This window comes from Neopelma chrysocephalum, unplaced genomic scaffold (assembly GCF_003984885.1).
Source record: "Neopelma chrysocephalum unplaced genomic scaffold, ASM398488v2 Primary Assembly neopelma1_22, whole genome shotgun sequence".
Taxonomy (NCBI): Eukaryota; Metazoa; Chordata; class Aves; order Passeriformes; family Pipridae; genus Neopelma; species Neopelma chrysocephalum.
The window spans coordinates 3,158,524-3,180,583 of record NW_020897689.1 but is presented as its reverse complement, the minus strand read 5'-3'; the positions used below and the strand labels follow the sequence as shown (position 1 = coordinate 3,180,583).

The 22,060-nt window shown below is 36.8% G+C and overlaps 1 protein-coding gene across 4 annotated transcripts in view; it reads left to right on the top strand.

Annotated features, from left to right (window-relative positions):
- Positions 1-22,060, top strand: part of WWP1 (WW domain containing E3 ubiquitin protein ligase 1) — a 58,437-nt gene that overhangs the window by 5,793 nt on the left and 30,584 nt on the right. For 3 of the 4 annotated variants that reach the window (XM_027682725.1, XM_027682810.1, XM_027682641.1), the window contains exons 2-4: positions 13,420-13,510; positions 18,662-18,800; positions 21,099-21,223. In XM_027682725.1, coding sequence (XP_027538526.1) covers positions 13,441-13,510; positions 18,662-18,800; positions 21,099-21,223 — 334 coding nt within the window. In that variant the 5' untranslated portion in view covers positions 13,420-13,440. Of the gene's footprint in view, positions 1-13,419; positions 13,511-18,661; positions 18,801-21,098; positions 21,224-22,060 lie in introns of those variants that run through there. The other variant, XM_027682881.1, reaches the window with a different exon arrangement.

Here is a 22,060-nt window from a genome sequence, read left to right as displayed (position 1 = left end):
GCCAACGATTTCTCAGTATAAATCAAACCAAAGGAGCTGTAGTTTTACAAAAGGGTAAAGTAAAAAAGCAAAGATAAAGTTGATAATCTGTAAAATTGCACAATATTTTTGGGCATTAGAACTGAAAAAAATAACACATGTTCAGTTTTGAAACACAGTGCTCTGCTAGTTCTTGAGAAATTCAGTAAGTTTTTCTTTGGTGTTGTCTGTAAGGATGAACTAAAACTGCTGAACAGATTATGATACATTAGTCTTAAAAGGTGACCTTGTTTTTACTAACTAGTATACCAAAATTAGCTTTCTTGTATTTCCAAGCATCTGCAATGACATAAGAGTATCTGTTTGTAACAATCAAAAAGCAAAATAAAATATATACAAGGAAAGCTCAGTAGAAGATGAAGAGTAATATGATTGCCAAACTTCCCTTTTCCCCTTGGGTTAGAAGCGTGGAAGCTGCTTTTTCTTAAATTTCAGTTCCCTTTATTCCTCCATTCTTGGCATGATTTATTTCCACTTTCAGCTATCTTCTTGCAGAGTTATCTTTTTAAAAAATGATCGCTGTCTTACTGTAATAGCTGGAAAGATTTTGGGCTTTAAAAAAATAGAAGGGAAAAAAAGAAATGTGTTTTGACTTGTGGATGTCAGTTATAAGGACAGGAAAAATTCGGTTAGTATTAAAAATCTGATGGAAGACTGATATCGGTGTGTTATTTCAAAATAAAATAAAATAAATCCCTGGTCAAATGTCTTGTGAGAGGTTGTTGACAAAATGTGTTGTCATGGGATGGTGAGTTAAACTGCATTGTTAAAGGAATTGCTATGCAGAAGAAAACTAGTTGGAATCTTAGTTTGTAATATGACAAATGTCTGCTGCTAATGAACTGGCAAAATCTGTAGGTAGTGAAATTATTTATTGAGTAATGGAAGCTGAACCTTCAGAGGGAAATAACAGTGGGTAGTTTAATATTTGGTGGTAGTTACATTTTTTGTGTTAACTTAGGAGACAACGTGTGTTGGAAGGAGTAGCTACAACCATTCTTCAAAATGAGGTGTAAATAGTTATGAATTGTTTTCTGAAAATATCCCATCAGGAATGGAATAAAAAACTGAATATTGGAATGTGTTCAGGATATAACATATACTAGCTTGCATATTATTTTATGTTACTTACACAAGCATATTTGAAAATGTTCCTATTCTATGACAAATGGTTCTGGGGATCTCCCAGCTTTAGCTCTTTGGACTGTTTGATTTCTTTGTTGTTTGTATTCCATTTGTGATTAGGAAAAAATAACTAATTGAGGAGAAAACTATAAGAATAGTACTGCTCCTGTGCAAAATGAAAAATATTGTTAATTTTTAGCATTAAGAAAAAATGAAGGAAGAGAGGCCTCTAGCAGAGGCCCACAGAACCTTGAAAAGAATATGTGTAAAGTTCCACCTGTGCTTTTAACCCTGTGTCATAAAACTAAGCAAGGAAACATTAGAGCACACTTTGAAAAATTGTGGAAAGTAGTCTATCAAGAAGTAATTATTACACAATTCAATTGAGATTGGCTGATGTATGATTCAAAAGAAGGAATAGATTGTTATACAGACAAGGAGAAAATCCATTGCTAAGTAATAGGGATTTTAATAAAAAAGATCATAGAGATTGTACTTCAGAGAATAAACTTAAGTGCATTTTTAAATACTTTTTATGTGCAAGTTAGTCTAGACTGCCCACTAAAGCCTTTCTTTGTTAGGTTTTTTTTTAATGGTTTTATATATATACATGTATATATACAAATATACATATATATATATTTTGTAATATAACTGTGAGGGACAGCTTGCTTTCAGAGTTGGTTGCTGTTCTTGCCTGCTTTGTATAAATCTGTTTTGCTGGTTGCTTCAGTTTCAAAACTTTAAAGGCCATAAGAAATTAAAATTAGATTAAATAAATCTGTGTTAGCCGAGACATATACTTTGGGCTTATTTTCCTGCACATTTGAAAATTTTGTGTTTCAGTCTCTCCCTGTTAACAGAGGGGAAGTAAGAACATTTTTCCAGATATTTATTGACACCTCACAGCTTAAAAAGTGGTGGTTTCAAAGGTTGATGTAGAAGATGTAGAAATAGAATAAAGAATAAAACAGGCAACATCATCATGCCACTGTCTATATCCACAGTGCATTCCTAGCTTGAATGAATGCTTTGTGCATTTTTTAATCTTTGCCATGTTCTGCCCTGCCTCAAAAGCTGTACAGTATAACTGGAGAAGGTACAAAAAAGGACAGCAAGGATAACAGATTCATATGGAAGAAGACTTAGATAATGACTAAGGGTTTTTAGTACTCTTCAGGCTGAAAGACCTATATGTTGACCGTATCATGCAAGTGTATGTTTTGTGGGTAAAGGACGCTGGAGGTGCTTTTCTCTTGCTTGTGTTTCCTCTGTCTCTAATATCTACCCTCAAAAGTCCCTTGAAAATCAATATGAATAAGGGAATAATTTTGAAAACTGACATCCTTCAGTGGGGAGTTGGATGGTCTTTTCTGTGCACTTTTTGTGTTCACCTGATTTCTACTCAGTGTTGCTTTCAAGAATAAGCTGTTAATGATTTCCAGTTATGTAACTTAGACTTTAGCTTTTCACTAGAAAGGATACTGACCCTTGTGAGATCATGTTTTCTTATAACCCACTGTTTCTTTTGTAATGTTGTGTTAAACTTCATATGCAATGTATTACTTTGGTCCAATATTGGCCCTTGAGAAATCAAGCTTTGGATCCTGCTGGTAAGACTTGTGTTTTATTAATTTCCATGTTCTCAGCTTGTTGTTTTTATATAGTTAATTTTGGAATCAGATAAACTCAAATTAGAATTGCATTAGAAAATAATAAGCAGAAACAGGCAACTCTGTTTTAAGAAGTGACTGTTATTTAACCGTTGGGAGCCCTAGTAAGGATCAAGTTGAATTTTCTAGAACTGTAGAGACTGAAGGGCTATTTTTGAGAAAATAAGTGACAGTGCTTGGGTGAGTGCTCTCAGGTAGTAATTGGTAAGATTAGTGCAGTCTGTGATTGGAAGTAGGACAGACATGTTTTAGTGTTTTAACACTGCTGAGATTGACAGCTGGAAAGAGCCTTGGATAGCACTTTTAAAAAATCAAATATTCAGAGAAAAGAGAGTGAGAACATGCAGTGAATTCTACTTATACCTTTTTGAGCTATTTTTTGAGATAAAGTTACTGGTGAGAGGTGGATCACATCAAATGTCTTACTGACAAGAAGTGTGCAAAGACCCTTTCTTCCACTTTATCTCATAACACTGAGTAGGTTTCTCTTCCCCTCTTTGAGTTGTTGTCTCTTACTGACTTACCAAAACAATGGGGAGGCTGGGAGACTATTTTGTAGGGCAGTATTAATGTATTTCCCATTATTGGTATTCCTTAGTCATAGTTTCTTCATATCCCCATAAAAACAAGGGGGAGGAGTGCTGTAACACTAACAGCAGCGCTCTTGGTTAACATCTTTGATGTTGTTTTATGTTTGCTAATTTTGCTGTGGCTGCAGTAGAGATGTGCTCACACTAGTCGAGGCTGTTGTAACTAATAAGGTGGTGGTGACAGGCACGAATTCCTGTGAGTGGATTTTATAAGCTATCTGGGCACTCTTGGTATGTGCTCAGGCTGTCTGCCTGTTCTGAAGCTCACACTTCTCCATTTTCCATTTTGTTATAATATGTTACCTATAGAGTTGAATTTAATATGGAGCTACTATATGTTACTTGCAACAAACGTGGGTAGAGCCCTTCCCAAATCTTCGTTCACGAAGCCTAGCCATGATGACTATATGTAACTAGGGTAAAATTTTCTTTTTGCTGCGTAGGTACACTAAAATCTGCCCATATTTTAACAATCTATCTTATACATTTACTTTACATTTCTCTTGATACAAGTCTGATGAACAGTAATTCATACCAAGCATTAGGATTATCCATAACAGAAGACATCTCAGAGAGGCTGAAGACTTGTGTAACTAGGATGTTATATATTCCTGAAGATATGAGGACTATTCAGCTAGATATTAGAATTAAGGAGAAAATATTCTTCCCTGATTTCTTGATATGTGTGTTGGACTGTTGGCCTTTAACTGCCATTGTTTTGCTCCAGAATTGTTTACACCATTTGTTTCACTGTGTGTGATCTTATCTGTAATACACAGAGGAGGCACTAGGATATTTTTTATTATTTGATATTGTAGTAGGACCTAGGATCATTGTTGTGATTAAAATTCACGAGCAAAGTGTACCCTAAATATTTTGGTCTAAGTTATTCTGTGAGCAGTGGAACTGGGTTCCATTCAGATTTTTCTTAACCATTACAATTCTCCATCTGCTGTTCTAGACCTTTCTTACTTGTAGTAAAAAAGTGACTGTGCACCACTCCAGCTCAGAGCGGTCTGTGGTGATTGTGTAGCCTTTGAGTGAGCAGCTTAGATAGCTTGAGCTCACGATGCAGCCCTTTGCTCAGCAAGCACTTGAAATTGTGTCTCTTTCCTCTGCTGCACTACTGAGCTTTGTGAAACTCATGGGAACTTAGTGCATCAGAGGATATTACTTCTCATTTTATTTTAACTGAATCTGGTGGTGAACAAATTCACTTAGAGGGATGGAGATGAAGAGGGGGAAGAGGCAAGTGGACAGTATAGAGTCATACATGTGACATTTGCTTGAGAAAAAAAAAGGCTGAAAAGGTACTTGCTAGTCCAAGTATAAGGCAGAACAGAATAGGCCGATGTGTGCAATGCAATCATAGTCTGTCATTTGTTTATACCTCTTGCATAACACCTCGAAATACATTTTTTTGTAAAGCTCTCTAATGGTATTATATTTTTTCTTAGACCCTACTATGAGGATAGCAATATGTTGTAGATAATGCATGGATCAATACTGGAGCATTTGTAGCAATGGTCAGTGAATGTGCGTGAAAAATACAGAAAATGAAGTAGTTTTGTATGTAGCTTGGTTTCCATATCAATATGAGTAGACAAAGATTTATTTCCTGAGGTGGAGGGATGGAAAATGCATATAGATTGGCTTAAGAAAGATAAATATAGAAATGTTTATATCACACCTCACCTGAAGAATATTAGAATTTGTCCAAAGGAGGAGTAGAGGGCATGACTTATGAGGAGCAGCTGAGCGTGTTTGGTTTGTTCAACTTAGAGGAGACCAAGAGGTGACTTAATTGCTGCCTACAACTTCCTCATGAGGGGTAGCAGGTACAGAGGTGCTGATCTTCTTCTAGTGTCCAGTGATAGAAGGTGAGGTTGGTTAATAAGAAAAAGTTCTTCACTGAATCATAGAATGGTTTATGTTGGAAAGGACCTCAAAAGGGTGGTCAAGCACTGCAACAAGTTCCCCAAGCTGTCAGAATAGAATAGTGTAAAACATTTCAATTGGAAGGGACTTAAAATAATCATTTTGTCCAACTGCCAGAGCAATTCAGGGCTGACCACAAGTTAAAGCATGTTTTTAAGGACATTGTCAAAATGCCTCTTAACCACTGACAGGCTTGGGTCATCGACCACCTCTCTAGGAAACCTGTTTCATTGTTTTACCATCTTCTCAATAAAGAAATACTTCCTAATGTCAAGCCTGAACCTCCCCTGCTGCAATGCTGAACCATTCCTATATGTCCTATCACTGAATACCCTGAGAAGAAATTAGCACCTCCCTCCCCAATTTCCAGTCAGCAAACTTGCTAATGGTGCATTCAACTCCAGCATCCAGATCATTGATAAAAATGCTGAACAGGACTGCCCTGGAATTGAGCCTTGAGAAACACCACTGAGACAGGTTACCAGCCAGATGTAGTCCCATTCAATACAACTCTTTGACTTTGAGCTCTGCCCTTCAGACAGTACTTCACCCAGCATACCATGAACCTCATTCCACGGCTGGACACCTTCTCTGGAAGGATGCTGTTAGGGAGAGTGTGAAAAGCCATGCTAAAATCCAGAGAACTACATCAGCCACCTTCCCTTCATTGATGAGGTGAGAGGCCTTATCATAGAAGAATATAAAATTAAACAGGACTATTTCATGACCACCAAGACAGCCACCAACCATCACATTCCTCATGAGTCCTTCTGTATTCACAAATAGCCAGCCCAGGAGAACATCTTTCCTAGTTGGATCACTGAGTACTTGTGACAAGAAGTTATCACCTACAGACTGCAAGAATTTCCAAGACTTGCTCATCACAGTGGTGTAGTGCTCCCAGTTGATATTAATTGAAATATCTCATAAGGACAAGGGCTACAAATCCAGGGGTTTTCCCTAATTGTCTAGAGAATAATTCATCAATGATTATATCCTCCACCTTGCCTGCCCTGCCTGTTCCTCCTGAACAGCCTGTAGCCTGTCCTGAGCAGCCTGTAGCCTGTCATCCCAGCACTCCAGCTGTGGGATTCATTCCACCAATTCTCACTAATACCAGTGATATCATAACCCTTGGAACTGACCAATGCTTCCAGTTCAGTGTTCAGCCACATTGTTTAACTTTTAAGTAGTCCTGTGTGGAGTCAGCGGTTGGATGAGGTGATCCTCTCGGGTCTCTTCCACCTCAGGATGTTCTGTGATTTAAGAAGAGTAACAGTTTGCTTTCCATTTCATTTCTCTGCAGGTCTGCTGTTACTAACTAGGAACTTAGTAACAAAATATTTGCAATGTATCAGAGATGTTGCAATATCTCTGGAGAAGCTGTTAGTTAACTGTCAGGAAGAGCTAATGTCTTGCCTTATTGTCAGGGCCTTATAAACCTTGCAGAAGGAGAGTGCTTCAGCTGAAATTCTACTAATGTCAAAGCAGATCCTAAGGAAGACACTACTATATCTATACCCACTAGTATGTGCTATGGGCTTTGTGAAAAGATAGGAAATTAAATGCTTCTGTATCCCTGACTGTTTTGGCCGGTCTGAAGATTCACTCTCAAAAGTGCGTTGATGAAAATGGAAAGTATGAGGACATTCTCGTAGCTTTCTTCTCCTTTGTTTTGTTGGAGTACTAATTAACAATTTTGAGTCCTTTTCCAGTCCTCTCAGCATCAAGTATTTCTGTGGGGTTTTTTTGTTTGTTTTGGTTTTTTTGTTGTTTTTGTTTTGTTTTGTTTTGTTTTGTGGGGGGAGTGTTTGTAAACTATTCCTAGGTAAAGAAGTAAGGGACACTGTCAGTTGAAGATGGTCTCGGTAGTACTGACAGAAAATGATCTGGGGGTTCTGATGGGCATGAAGTTGAACATGATGCAGAAATGTACCCATGGGGACAGTGATGGCAAATGGTGTCCTGGGCTGCATTAGACAAAGAATTGCCATCAGGTTGAGGGAGGTGATCCTTCCCCTTTATTCAGCACTAGTGAGGCCACACCTGGATCTCTGTGCAAAAGAGACATGGACAGGATGGATAGAGTTTAATGAAGGGCCATCAAGAGGATTAAGGCACTGGAGCACCTCTCCTTTGACTCAAAAAGAAGTTTCCAGTATTCATTATTAGCATAGGTGTGTCCTACAGTTACAAGTGTTTTGAACAGTACATATTACTCTCCTTTAAAGTTTTCCAGATCTTTTTGCTTCCATATGTAATATTTATGAGTCTGATGGAATACGGTTGGTTTTGGGGTTTTTTTTTTTACATATATATATATATATTTTAAACTCATCAGTAACTAAGGAATTGGAGAAAATATTAGTAAAAAGTAAGTACTAAGGGGGTCTGGAGGCATCTTATAATCTTGATAGGTAGCTAACTATTCTGTTAAATAGGTTCAAGTTGTTAGTTTTTAATTTTAATAAACTTTCCCAGAATTTTGTTAAGGTGGAGACCTGCATTTCAGTCCATCAGTATTTGTCTGAGTCAAGTTTAGCAGTGGGTACTACAGAAAATAATTTTTTACTGAGGTTTTTTTTCCCCTCATGTATACTTTCTTGCAAATTAGATCAAGAAAGTACAAGAATTTTGCTTTAGACATAACAACTGGCCATGAAAACTTCTCAATCCTCCAAATGAATATCTTCACTTCACTTGGTGTAGTTGCCATGCCATCCTTTCCTTCACCAAGAGAAGACAACTTCTTTGCTTGAAATTTTGTTTATTTTTGGCCATGCAGGAATAGTTTCTTCTGGATCATAAAGATAGGAGGTTGCTAATCATTAAAGCTTCTAAATTTTCAGTATTTGAAGAATCTCTAGTAGAACTTCTAAAAATCTTTCTCAGCTTAAAGGTTTTTCCTCCAAAAAGGTAAGATGGTAGTCCCATCCTTGTGCAAGTCTGTCAGTCCTTCTGCTGTGTGACTACTGTCCCTGCTTAGTTTCATACAGTATATACTTGCTCTCTCTGCAGCAGCCTTGCCCCCCAGAAACCTGAGATATACGGAAACATTTGTGTCAACACCATTTACTTCCAGTCTTTATTAATTTTAGACTGCTCTTTCCTTGACTCTATTCTCCCAGCAGAGCTTTTCGTGTCCTGTCCTTTTCTTGAATAGTCAGTACTAGTACCTTACACAATGTCATTAATACTGTTTTTATCACCACTGCAGTCCACGTGATAAATAGAGTTGTTGTCCCATATCCCGCCTCACCTCTGCCCTCTGCCATGTCTGCATCAGTAATTTTCCTATCAAAGTTTGAAGGGTTAAATTTTGGATTATACTTCTCTTGTTTGTGCAGCAGTGTTTGTCATACCTTTAGGAAGTAATAGGTGTCCAAAACTCTAGATAAGATAGTTCGTCTTGTACCATCTAACTTGGCCAACTTCCTGAAGGCTTTGTTTTCCTGGAGTAAAAATGTGTTTGACTGGAAGTGAGTCTGACCCAGTGTGTAAGAAGGAATCTTGAAGGAAAATGACAAATACTTTCATGTGAGCAGTCTGTCTCCCAGGAGAACCAGCCTGCATCTGGGGTGGTTAGGCAATAGTTTAAATTTAAATTAGGCAATAATTTAGGTTAACAATTTAAAAATGTCAGTAGGTGAGTTTGGATAGTTACTAGTGAAAATGACTGATGACTGAAGGCTAAATAATTTTTTTTGACGTATCCTTGGCAAAGAAGTTTCTAGAAAAAACAATTGATGAGTTTTCTTTTGACTCAGAGAAAATTTAATGTTTACTTTCCTCTTAATTCCTAACCAGTTCTTGATTCCTAATCAGTTAAGCAAGGATGAGTGGACTGCAGCTTTGGAATCTTTGGTACATGATGAAAACAAAATTAGTCAGTTCAACTAATTTATTCTGTTCAGCAAAGCCCTTTTGAATAGAAACCACGACATAAAACTTTCTTCATGCATTGTTGATAAAAAACTCTGTTTATTTTAAAAAATTCAAATGCTTTTTTTTGAACTTCCATATATTTCACTTTGTAGTGTTTGACAGACGTCAGTATTTTTTTACAACATAAAGGAAGTGTGGAACTGTAATCGTTGCTGTGTAAATGCACCTGGATGTACCATATTGGCAAGAATATAATATAGACTTCTATTAGAGAAGGATGTTCCATTTACAGGGGCAGAACAGATCAGGGAACTGTTGACATGGGATGCAATCATGTAGTTATAGCCAACCCTTAAACCCAACTTTGTTTTATCTCCATCAGCTGTCCATTGTAATAATTGCTTATTAGTCATTTTTTTCTTCAAGGGGAAAGATGCAAAGCTAAGTGTAGTGAATTCTCACTTCCCTGTTATCAGAAAATTAGCAAATGTGTTTGCCAAATGCAGTTAGCAGCAAGCAGAGCAAGAAACTCAGGTTAGGGCAGGTGGTATGCCTGGTAGATAAATCAGCACCTGAAACCTGAAGTCTCAGGAGATTACACAATAAACTGTCTACTTGAGGACTTTGACACATTTTATTTAGTTAGTTAGTTATTTAGTTATGCATTTATTTTGCTTTGTGCATGCTTGGAGTAGAGTTAAAAAAACCCAAAACAACACAAAACCCAACCAACCAACCAAATAAAACAAAAAAAAAACCATTAGATCTATGCAGGTTGAACAGTTGCAGAAAAAAAACCCAGTAAAAATAATCATAATTTGTCAGTTAAAAAAGTATGCTTAAACTGATTTTTTAATGTACATTTAGAACTAGATCTTGGTTTCTTGTGAAGAATTTGAGTTTACTTACCTCAGAATTGATTGCATACGTTGCTCTTATGATGTCTTCCATGTCAGTGGCCTCCAAAGTCGGGTGCACAAGACCAGCCAGTGAGATGTGGGAAGAAAATCTAGGATTTATATTTTATCTGAAAAATAGGAAAGAAATTAAGCTTTTTTTAGTACACATATTTACACTGGCACCCTTGCTTGGTCTGTATGTCACATAGTCCTGTGTCACATTTGATACATGAGGTGTCCTGAAGGCAGATTTAGTATTACGCAGTATGGGGAGGTAGCAGTAGCACCTTCATTTCTTCATTCACTTCCAGTGTATTGTAATGGATACAGTTTACTTGTGACCAGTTAGGTGGATTTATGGATTATATTATTTATTTTTTACCGAACAAACCCTAACAAAATGGGCAAGCAGCTTAAAAAAAATCCTGCAAAGAGACCATGGATTGTAGATAATACTAGTAATGTGAATACTAAGAACATGTCAGAGCTGATGCTTCTACTTCTGGTATGAGCTCTTGGTCGTTTGGCAATTAGATCTGACAAGAAGTTGGACAAAAAATTTTGTTTATTAAGAAGGGTATTTCAAATACGGATTTACATCCGCTGCTATAAATGATGAACCTCACCCTAGGAGAACATTGTATCTTGACATATCAGCTAATGATAGCATGAAACCATCACAATTAGCAAGGTGTTTAAAAACTGAGCACCCAGAACATGAAGACAGATGTCTACAATTTTTTTCAGCAATGCTAGTCATTGCTCAATCCAGTCAATACTCAATCCAGGACTTTACAAGATTTCACTAAACTTAATGATAGATATTTAGAAAACTCTTTTGAGATTTTTCGGTAGCAGAAGGCATAGAAGCCACATAGTGATGGGAATACACTTGGTCTTCCTGCTGCGGTAAAAATGTCTGAAATAATACATGGAAAACAATGTGGTGACAAACTGAAATGCCTTCCTTTGTCAGCAGATACTGTTGGAAGATGTCTGGAAAACATTGCCAAAGTTTTGAAGAAATAAGTTAGAAAAAATTTCACAGTGTGAGAAGCTTGCTGTACTGACAGCTGGATGAAAGTATAGATGTTTGGTTTGTAATGTGGCTCAGTTTAATGGTAAATTCTGTGTCCATAATGAAATTCACAAAGTCCCTAGGGAAAGATGTACCAAACAAGATACATTCTTAACAGTGAATTCTAAACAGTATCTTCTTCAATAACAGCATTTTTTTTTTAATGGAAAAACTGTACAAATGTAACCACAGATGGAGTGGCTGATTTTACTGAACTGAAAAAGGTTCTGGGGTAAGGTGTACAAGGTGAGCACCACATATAGAATTTATTTACTGCATCATGAATAGGTAAGCAAGAAGGAAGTTGGAGCTGTAAGTGCATAAAATGCTTCAGGATGTCATAATTGTGGTTCATTGTATGAAAACAAGGCCTTTAAATAGTAGAATCTTTACAATAATCTGTAATGACGTGGGGAATGACCAGGAAAATCTTTTGTACCGTGCAGAAGTTTGCTGATTATCATGGCAAAGTGCTTAGAAGAGCTGCAAAACGTATTAATTATTATGTTTTTATTATTAATTATTATGATTAATTATGTTTTATTTCACAAAAAGACGATTGTTACAAATTGACCTGTTCAATGATAACAGGTGACTGTCAGCAGTATGCTGACTAACAGTTATTGTAAAAAAAATAAAGACCCTTAAGACAGCTTCTCTTGAAAGTGAAGGTGACGTTTTAAGAATGAGCAAGAAAATGACTGCTTTTTGAAATAAGCTGATATTATGGAGAGAGCATTTTGAAAATAGATATTTGGAAATGTTTACACCACTGTGGGATTTTTTTGTTGCCAGAAAAGATGCATGTCATCTATAAAACCTCCCATATTTGTACACTTAAACTTGGAAGCAGAATTTCCTTACCGGTTTAAATGTTCTCTCAATTAAGAGTTTCAGAATCTGAAAATTTGTTAAAATTATAGAAATGCAACACCTTCCACTGGCCAAACTTCAAGAAAAAATTTTGTATAATTAGTGGATGGGAATGAAAAATGAGTGTCATGATTTAGAAAGTGTAGCCAATGATGCACTTTCATTTAGATGTTCATATCTTTATAAATTGTTTTTTCCGGCTATGACAGCCAATAAACTGAATTTAAAACTAGACCTTCAAATCACTGTAATATAAAGTGTTAAGTCAACTTTTTAAAAAATGCTGAAGCATATTCAATCATATGGGTCTCACAAAAAAACCCTCCTTTTTTTTAGCAATAGCATAAAGATTTTTTGTACCATTAAAAATTGTTTTAAAATACTGTTTATTTCATCTTTATCTCATCTGTTTTTATATATAATGAATGTATTAGTACAGTAGTATATATATATGTAATTTATAAATAAATGCACACATATTGGAAGTATGTACTCAAAATATTTTTACTTATAGAGGTGCATGATGAAAAAGGTTTAGTGACAACTGTTCCCATATTATTATTATTGAAACCAATCAGTGTACACAGAAATAAATATCTGGAAGTTCATCCAGATAATGAAAAAATAGTTGTCTAATAGAAGCAGAATATTTTACTTCTAGATGCATGTCAGGTGTAGTAATTCAGGAGGACAGGAGTGATGCTGTTTGCATGTGCTTCAGATGCACCAAGAGATGCGCCAGCTGGGATTTGAGACACACTGTTTTAGTCACTGAGTGGGGTAGTCCTTGTAAAGGGCTTATTGTCTCAATAGATGAGGGAAGTGATTTGTGGGTGGATAACAGTGGTGTAGAAAGCTGATGGCAAATCTAGGGTCTGAATCACTTGCGTTACTGCTTGAGTGTATTGTTCTGGTGACAGCTTGATTTTCAAGCATGTAAATGTTTCAGACATTTTGTTCATTTGAAGTTGCGGGTGCTTTGCTCATCTGAAATCAGACCGTAAGTGTGTCTTCTAGAGAGAGGAATATTGATATGTCATAGCTGAATTTCTATTCTTGCCTTACACAGTTGTTCTAAACTATGTAAATGTATATGTTACTGAAGTAACATATACATCCATAGAGATGTAACGTGGGACAAATTCCCAAAGTGATTGCTTTTTTTAACTGCTGTTATGAAATTATGTGTTCTTCCATACATAAAAAACATTTGGTAACTTTTTGATTGGTTGAACATTTTATTTAATAGCTGTAGCTAACATGTAGAGATAAGTACTTTTTAATAAGCTACCTGTTTGCTTTTTTTTTTCTCTTTCTAGGCTAAAGCCTAAACCTCTGACATGGCCACAGCCTCACCAAGATCTGATACAAGTAACACCCGTAATGGAAGATTACAGATGCAAGTAACAGGCAAGTAGTGATTTTTACAGGTAAACATATGTATTCTAAAAAAGCAATCTTGGAAATGGTATAAAAATGAACTACTATGGTTAATATTTTAATTAATAGTGTGAATGTTACAGTTAAAAATGTGACTATAAGACATGTAGATGATTAGAAGATAGAGATTATACAGTGAGTTGGATGACAGAGTTTAATTTCTCTTCAAAATAAAAAACATAAGATATTCAGTACAACAGTAGGGACAATTGCAAGGAAATTTGCTTGGGATCAAATAATTAATAACACATATTCTGAAGAGGGAACACATATTACTAAAATTCTACAAAAGAGATTGGCAATTGTAGTGAAATCCAAGCTGGAAATGGGTCTAATGTTATAGTGAAGGTGGAGAAGAACTGGAGAAGATCACGAAATTTTCTAACCCTGCAGAAGATTAAGGTCTTTCATTACATATCAGGTAAATGTTTATTGAAAATAATATTGCTATATAACATCCTTAGCGCAGCAAGTTGGATTACACAGACGAGTGGAATAATTTAGGTTGGAAGGGACCCTTGGTGATTTCCTAGTCCATTTTTCTGCTGAAGGCAGGGATACCTTTGAATTTGAATCAGGTTGCCCATGGTATTGTCCAGTTGAATTTTCAGTATCTCAAAGCCTGTAGATTGCCAACTTTCCTGGGTATGAACCACATCACTGTGAAAATGTTATTCCTTCTATCCAGTTAGAATTTACTATATTGTCTTTTGTGACTGTTTACTTTTGTTGCTTTTGCTGTGCTGGTTCTCATAGTTTGAGGCAGAATTCAGCCATCTGCTGGAAGGTAAACACAATAGGCTACAAACAATCCTGGAAATTTCTGATTGTGATGGGGACACTTTTTCCATAGATGTTGAACAGGTCAAGTAGATTATTCACTTTGCTGCTCATGGATAAGAACTGGTCAGTGATGTGAGAATTGGTGTCAGTCTTAGCTGCTCTTTTTGTGGGGTGGCGGAGCAGAACTGTGACTTCCTTGTGGTCTGAATATAAGTGAAGTGCATCTAGATAAACAGATGTTATAGCTAATTATCGCAGTGTTACAGCAGTTAAAAGTGAAAATGTTACCAGCAAATAGTTAAGATACTATGCATAAATACATCTGCCATAAATATATGTGTATGTATGTATATAAGTATTCTGTTGGTAGCTAACTTAAACTTTCCAGGGATTTTGAGAAATCTGGGAACTCTGAAGTAAGAATGGATGCATAGCCAAGAATATATTAAGGCTATCCTGAAAAAAATTTGGACAAAACTTGAATAAGATACCATGTCTTAATGAAAGCTGCATCTCAAGAAAGATGCGTCATGCTGGGTGATCCAAAGGTGGCTAGGTTATCTGAGAAAAAGTACATTGTTGGAGAGTCCCCCAAAATGAATATTTTATGAAATTAGATAAGACAGGAACCTTAAAACTGACTAACCTTATGTAAGGATCACATAATAATGTGATGAGTCATCAAAACTGGCAAAAACTAACAGCAGAGATGGAGCCACCTGTAGATTGAAAATATATATATATATAGTAACAAACTGACTTTCACAAATGACCCCTAACTTCAGATATGTGTATACAGAAATGATAATTTTGTATGCTGTGCTGAACTGCTCCTTATGTAAATAGTCTTGTGTTTTTCTGGCACTGAGGCTTCTCTTGACTTCAAGAGATCTGGTTCAAGGATCAAATGGGAAAAAGTCTGTAAAACATTTAGGATTAGTTTTCTGAAGGTTTAGTTTTCTAACCAGTCTTTATTGCAAGATCACAGGAATGCCAGTGGCAGCACAGAGAAAGGAGTGGGAGACAAGGAATTTATGACTGTAGTATTGCTGACTGACACTGAATGTTTATGTTTAGTTTTGTTTATGCTGCTGTAGAATCTAGACTTGTATTTCAAGAACTATACCTAAAACATATAAGTTTTATAAGGCAGCAAGTAACATAAACTCATTTTGCAGACAAGGAAATTCATATGGAGTGGTGACTTGCTTGAGTTCAAATAGATACATCAGGTTGCAGGCATGCTCTGCCATCAGTATTTGTTCAGATATGCTTGGTGAGATATCCTGTCTTGTTAGTTCTTTTCGAAGTCTTGCTAGTATTGTTACTTATTCTTAATTTTTTAAGAGATGTCCTAACCAAAAAATGATAATTGTCTCCTTCTATGTTTAATGACTCAAAGCTTGCTTAAAACATAACCAGATACAAGGGGGGGAAATTAAAAGGCACCTTGAATATCATGAATAAATACCTGTGTTTTAATAAATGTTGAATTTGCTTTTAGAAAGTAAACTATGGAAGAAAAATGTGGAAGAAGTAGAGGTTGTCAAAGCTTAAAAATATATCGTGATTTCAGATGAAATAATATGATCCGTGTATGGAATTATGTTTTTAGTTTTCTGCATTTAAGCTTTCATCTTTATCAAGGCAGCAGTTCCCTTTTATGAACCATGATGCATTACTTAGACTGGATTTTTCAAATGTGAGGGAGTTAAGTTTGCACCTTTTAATTGAAATTAAGTAAAAGTCTGTGGCTAATGCCATTATAATCTTGGATGGTTGCATCCCACTTTTAAGTAACTAATGTATATGTCTCAGGATACTGTAATCCAGAAATTCCATTAACAAATTTGCAGATGACACCGAGTTGGGGGGGAGTGTTGATCTGCTGGAAGGCAGGAGGGCTCCTCAGAGGGACCTGGACAAGCTGGAGAATTGGGCTGATTCCAACGGGATGAGGTTCAACAAGGCGAAGTGCCGGGTCCTGCACTTTGGCCACAACAACCCCCATGCAGCGCTACAGGCTGGGGACAGTGGCTGGAGAGCAGCCAGGCAGAAAGAGACCTGGGAGTTTGGATTGACAGGAAGCTGAACATGAGCTGGCAGTGTGCCCAGGTGGCCAAGAAGGCCAGTGGCATCCTGGCCTGGATCAGGAACAGTGTGGCAGCAGGACCAGGGAAGTGATTCTTCCCCTGTACTCAGCGCTGGGGAGGACACACCTTTAGTACTGTGTCCAGTTCTGGTCCCCTCAGTTCAGGAAGGATATTGAGGTGTTGGAGCAGGTCCAGAAAAGAGCAACGAGGCTGGTGAAGGGACTGGAGCACAAGTCCTATGAGGAGAGGCTGAGGGTTGTTTAACTTGGAGAAGAGGAGGCTCTGGGAAGACCTCATCACTCTCTACAACTACCTTAAAGGAGGAGCCAGGTGGGCATTGGTCTCTTCTCCCAGGCAACCAGCGGTAGGACAAGAGGGCATGGTCTTAAGCTGTGCCAGAAGAGGTTTAGGTTGGATATTAGGAAAAAATTTTTTACAGAGAGAGTAGTCAGGCATTGGAATGGGCTGCCTGGGGAGGTGGTGGATTCACCATCCCTGGAGGTTTTTAAGATGAGACTGGATGTGACACTTAGTGATATTGTCTAGTAACCACAGCAGTGTTGGATCAAGGATTGGACTTGATGATCTCAGAGGTCTTTTCCAACCTGGTCAATTTTATGATTCTATGATACATGTCTCCCTTTCAGATAGTTTACTAAATTTCTGTTATTGTTGGTTTAACTCCAGCCAGTCACCAAGCCCTGTGAAGCCACTTGCTCACTCCCCCACCAGTGGGATCAAGAATAGAATCAGAAGGGTAAAAGCCAGAGAACTTGTGGGTTGAGATAAAGAGACTAATAGGGAAGGCAAAAGCCATCCACACAAGCAAAGCAAAACAAGGAATTAATTCACTGCTTCCCATGGGCAGGCATTTGCTCAGCCATCTCCAGGAGAGCAGAGCCCCATCACATGTAACAGTTACTTGGGATGACAAACAGCATCACTCCAGACTTCCCCTCTTTCCTCCTTCTTATATATTGAACATGATGTCCTATGGTATAGAATATCCCTTTGGTCAGTCAAGACCACCTGTCCTGGCTGTGTCTCCTCCCAGCCTCCCATGCACCCCCAACTTCCTTGCCAGCGTGGCAGTACAAAAAGCAGAAAAGGCCTTGTCTCTGTGCAAACACTGCTCAGCAATGACAAAAGCATCTCTGTATTATCAACCCTGTGTTCAGCACAAATCCAGAACACAGCCCCATACCAGCCACTGTGAAGAAAATTAACTCTACCCCAGCCAAAATCAGCACACGCATATCATTGAATTAGCAATTACTGTATAGAAAACCAACAGGGAAGGATTATTTCTGAGTGTCTGAAAATACTCAGTCTTGCTTTAGTTTGCAAGTCGTGGGAACAAGAATTACACTGAAATATGGGAGGAATTAGAGGGAAGGCATAGTCAGCAGATAGGTAGGTACATCTGTGAGTCCATTGTTGTGGCATTCTGAAGATGACATCTGCCTGAAATAGAATTTAAAATGTTGGTAGTTAAGTTGCTGTTGTTCTTACAGTGACTTCCTCAGCCGGGCAAGGAAGTGGGAGAACAGATTTATGTTCAGGAGCGCAGAGCAACTCACCAGTGATTTGGAGGTGAAAAATAGTTTCTTTGATCAAGTGCTAGTTGATCTTAGTTGATGAATATTTGGCTGAAACTTTTATGTTCATCTGCAAAGCTGTTTAAATAAGGGAAATCTGAGCTGATTTCTTACTTTTAACAAACTGATGTGTAAAACCACAGGTTAACCACATGGATAATACAGGCAAGGAAATGAAGCTCTATATACAGGGTTTGATATACGGGGACATTTTTGAAATAGGCGTGAACTGCATATGCTTTCATAACAATATATAACTAAAAAAAAAGGTCTATTAATCTCTCAGATGCATCATAAGATGTATCATACTTAGGTATTTTTCATTTAAGGTAAGAATGGGAAGAACAGTAAGAAAATAACCCACATTATTTTCAGCGTTTATCCCTAAAATAATTGTGCCGCCTCTCCAACCAATCCTGCCAGTATGTGGTGAAAAGAGTATGTGACACTTGGTTTCCACTATCTGACAAAGTGGCTTTTGAAAATAAAAGCTACCATTTTTGCATTATCTTCTCTCTATTCAGCAGAAGTAGAGAGGGTGAGAAATAACATTGCCATGCAATGTATTTCCTACAACGTGTAGGCAGTACATTATCTGTTTTTCAGTAACAGTGTGCTGTTATAGATAAAGCAATGTGTTTTATTAGTTTCTAGTGCCAAACTGAAACGGAAAAAGAATTGGTTTGGAACAACTTTCTACACGGAATTAACTGCAGATGGAGAAATTAAGAAAACAGCAAAATCAAGTAGTTCTTCAAATCCCAAATGGGATGAACAGCTGACAGTGTAAGTAGATTTTTTTGGTTGTTTAATACTATTTATTAGACAGATGTTGCTGGCAAATATTTACTAAACTTGGATGCCTACATAGTTTACTCTGGCTGTTGATGTCTAAATGCAGACATAAGATGATATTTATCTCAAATGAATTTTTTTCCTCAATTCTTACAATGTTTTGTACAGAGAGTGTTACTTGCATACAGTTGCTGTACAGGCTTTAGTCTTGATATTTGTTAGTGCTGTGTTAGCACAACTTGCTAGAAGGAGTTACTAGTTGTAACCATGTAATTCTCAACTTTAAAAGGAAAAGAATCTCAGATGGGTAAGTAGTAGTTATGAGGATGTTAATTTTTTCCTCTGATGAGGAAGAAATATTAAGGGATATGCACTCAAAAACAGTTTACTGCAAAGTGACCTTGCAACTTTTCCTGATAGTAGACCTTTTTAATCTTCTTATGGTTTAGTTTGGTTTAACTGTGCTAGGGCTGTAGATATACCTAAATATGACACCGTGAAAAACTGGCAATCTTGCACTGTGCAATTGGCTAGAATGCTTTATTATACAAGCAAGATTGTACTGGTTCAGACTTGGGTCTAGGAACAGGATAGCTACTATCAAGTGGCATTGAGCCTGGGCCGGTACATATCACAGCACGTGAAGTGTCTGTGTGCAATAGCCAGCTTTGTTAGTAGTAGGAGCCATACTAGGTTCTCATAACTAACAGTGCTAGAGAGGGAGGAGTGGTACAACTTACCGAACTTTGGGAAACTCTTTGCTTGGGAACACTTACTTATTTACTCCAGACCTGGGCTGAAGCAAGTGGGGTATTCATGTGACGCATTTCTCAGTATATTGGGTTTAGTGAATTTACTAGCCCTTTGCAGTCTTGCAAAAGAGAATAATACTGGACCTGACGATGATTTCCAGGAGTTATTACTAGAACAAGTACTGAGCTACCAGTATATTCACAGCGACCAGAGTTTTGCTTGAGGAGGCAGATTTGATTTGCAGGATCTGGTAATATGATAGAAATGAGGTAATTCGCAATGCATAATACAACCAAGCAGACTTATTCCATCATCAGTATTACTTACTTAGGATCTTACCCTTATATATATGTTTAAGGTATTCTGGCCACCTCTTCCTCTGGCTAATGGAATGGTATTGTTGCTTCAGTTGCCCAGTCTGTTTGAGGATAAGTGAACTTACCAAATTCTCCTCACTTCTGGGGGTCAGCAATATATTTTCTCTATGTAGTTGTTGGGTTTTTTTTTCTTTTCTTTGTTGAGCTGGTCTTGTAGTAAGACTTCCATTAGAAGGAGGCCTATTCAAAACGCAAAAAATATATTTTCTCATATGTTTCAGCAACAATGATCCACATTGTCCAACATGTTCAAGTGACTGTAGAGTTAGTCTTGTTGTTGGGAGGGTGGGAGTTGTTCTTATTGTTTTCATCAATATTGATATAACTTTCTGTATATATTAGATCAATACTAATGGATGTGCAGCCTTTGACTTTTTGCAGTAAAGTACTTCTACTCCCATTTTTCACAGCCCAGAGCACCCTTGCAGTACTAGACCCTGTACTACAAAACTACTCTAGCATAGATTCCCATTTTCCTTCTTGAGTAGGGGAGAGATCAATGCCAAAGGTTATCATAATACTACTGTAATTGGGTCCTTTACCTCTCTGCTTCCCTCCAGTTTTTACTTTAGCTTCATCATTTGATTTTTCCCCTCTGATTTCTGTGAGTATGCCTTATGGTTTCATATATATTTGTGGATTCATAAAAGATGTTTTAAAAATACTTTCATGGCAAACTGACACCCATTAAGAGGGTTCTTCATGCTTGCTAGTAGCTGTTTGGTTCTTTTTTCCTTTTTAAAAAATATTTAGTATTTTTCTTTTTAGGGACATAAAAATATACTTCCCACCTCTTTCTCCTTTAATAATGTGAGATTTTAGCTAGAACTCTGGAATAGTGAGAAATATGGGAAAATATGCCTTTCATAAATAAAGACATATTTTATATAACTGAGATTTGAGCTTAGTGTAGGTTATTCTGGTACTTCTCAAATACTTTATGCTATTGTAGTAATGCACTTTAAGTTTGATCCTAAGTATAAATATCATAGCGTTTTGCAGTTCTTAGTTAAAAATTTCCCCTTGCAATACGAAAACTTAGTTCATGAGTATCAGGAAATACAATGAGAAAGTGAATTAAGTTCAAATACTACTAATTACAAAAACGAATACTTTAAAATCTGTATATATTTTTTTAAAAAATGTATTTTATGTGCAGGAATGTGACTCCACAGACTACGCTGGAATTTAGAGTGTGGAGCCATCACACTTTAAAAGCAGATGCTTTATTAGGAAGAGCCACTGTAGACTTGAGACAAGCTTTGGAAATACACAATAGAAAATGTAAGTTATCACGAAGGATATTTTGAATAAAGTAGAATTATTATTACTAATCTATATATCAAACTGGAAACCAGACTACTAACTATACTTGTAATTACAACTGACTTTCAGTTGATGTCTTTACTTATCTCTTCTAGAGATGTCTGTGCTATTGAAAGCAATTTAAATGTAACAATGGGATATAATAGTTTTGAAACAAACACCAGAGTATGAGTTACTGCAAATTAAGTAAAAGCAGAAGTGATTAAATACAATGTTTTGTAGCAAACTAATAACTAATTTTCTAGAAGATCTGTTTTAGATTTGGTAACAAAAAAAAGTTAAACTTTTAGAAAAGCCATGTAATTTTTCATGTTTTCCTTCTCTGGAGTCACTAATAAAAAGGCTGGATATTTTTCCTCATAATTTAGCTGACCAGCAATCAGTAGAAACCATTGATTAATGAAACAATTGAGAACTTCCTTTTAGTACATTAGAGATTGTTTGTTCTATGTAACTTCTAATTTTAAATGTCTTTAATAGAATTAAAACAGGTCTTCTAATTTGCTTTTCAAAATTTTTTTCTTTAGTACAAGAAGATGGTGAATCCACACTTTAAATTCCACTCCAGAGTGGCAGTAGAATTCCAGCTAAACCAATCTTAACCTTTCTCACAAGTTAGACATACAAATCTGAGATCTCTGTTTAGGAAGGTGGGGGGAAAGGAGAGCCAAAAAAAAAAAAGCTTCATTTTTCTGATTCTCACAGAAAATTGAAACAATCCAAAATTAAGTGGGGCTTCTTCAGTATTATAAAGATTCTGCACGAGATTCCATAGTTAAGAAGAAAATTTACTTT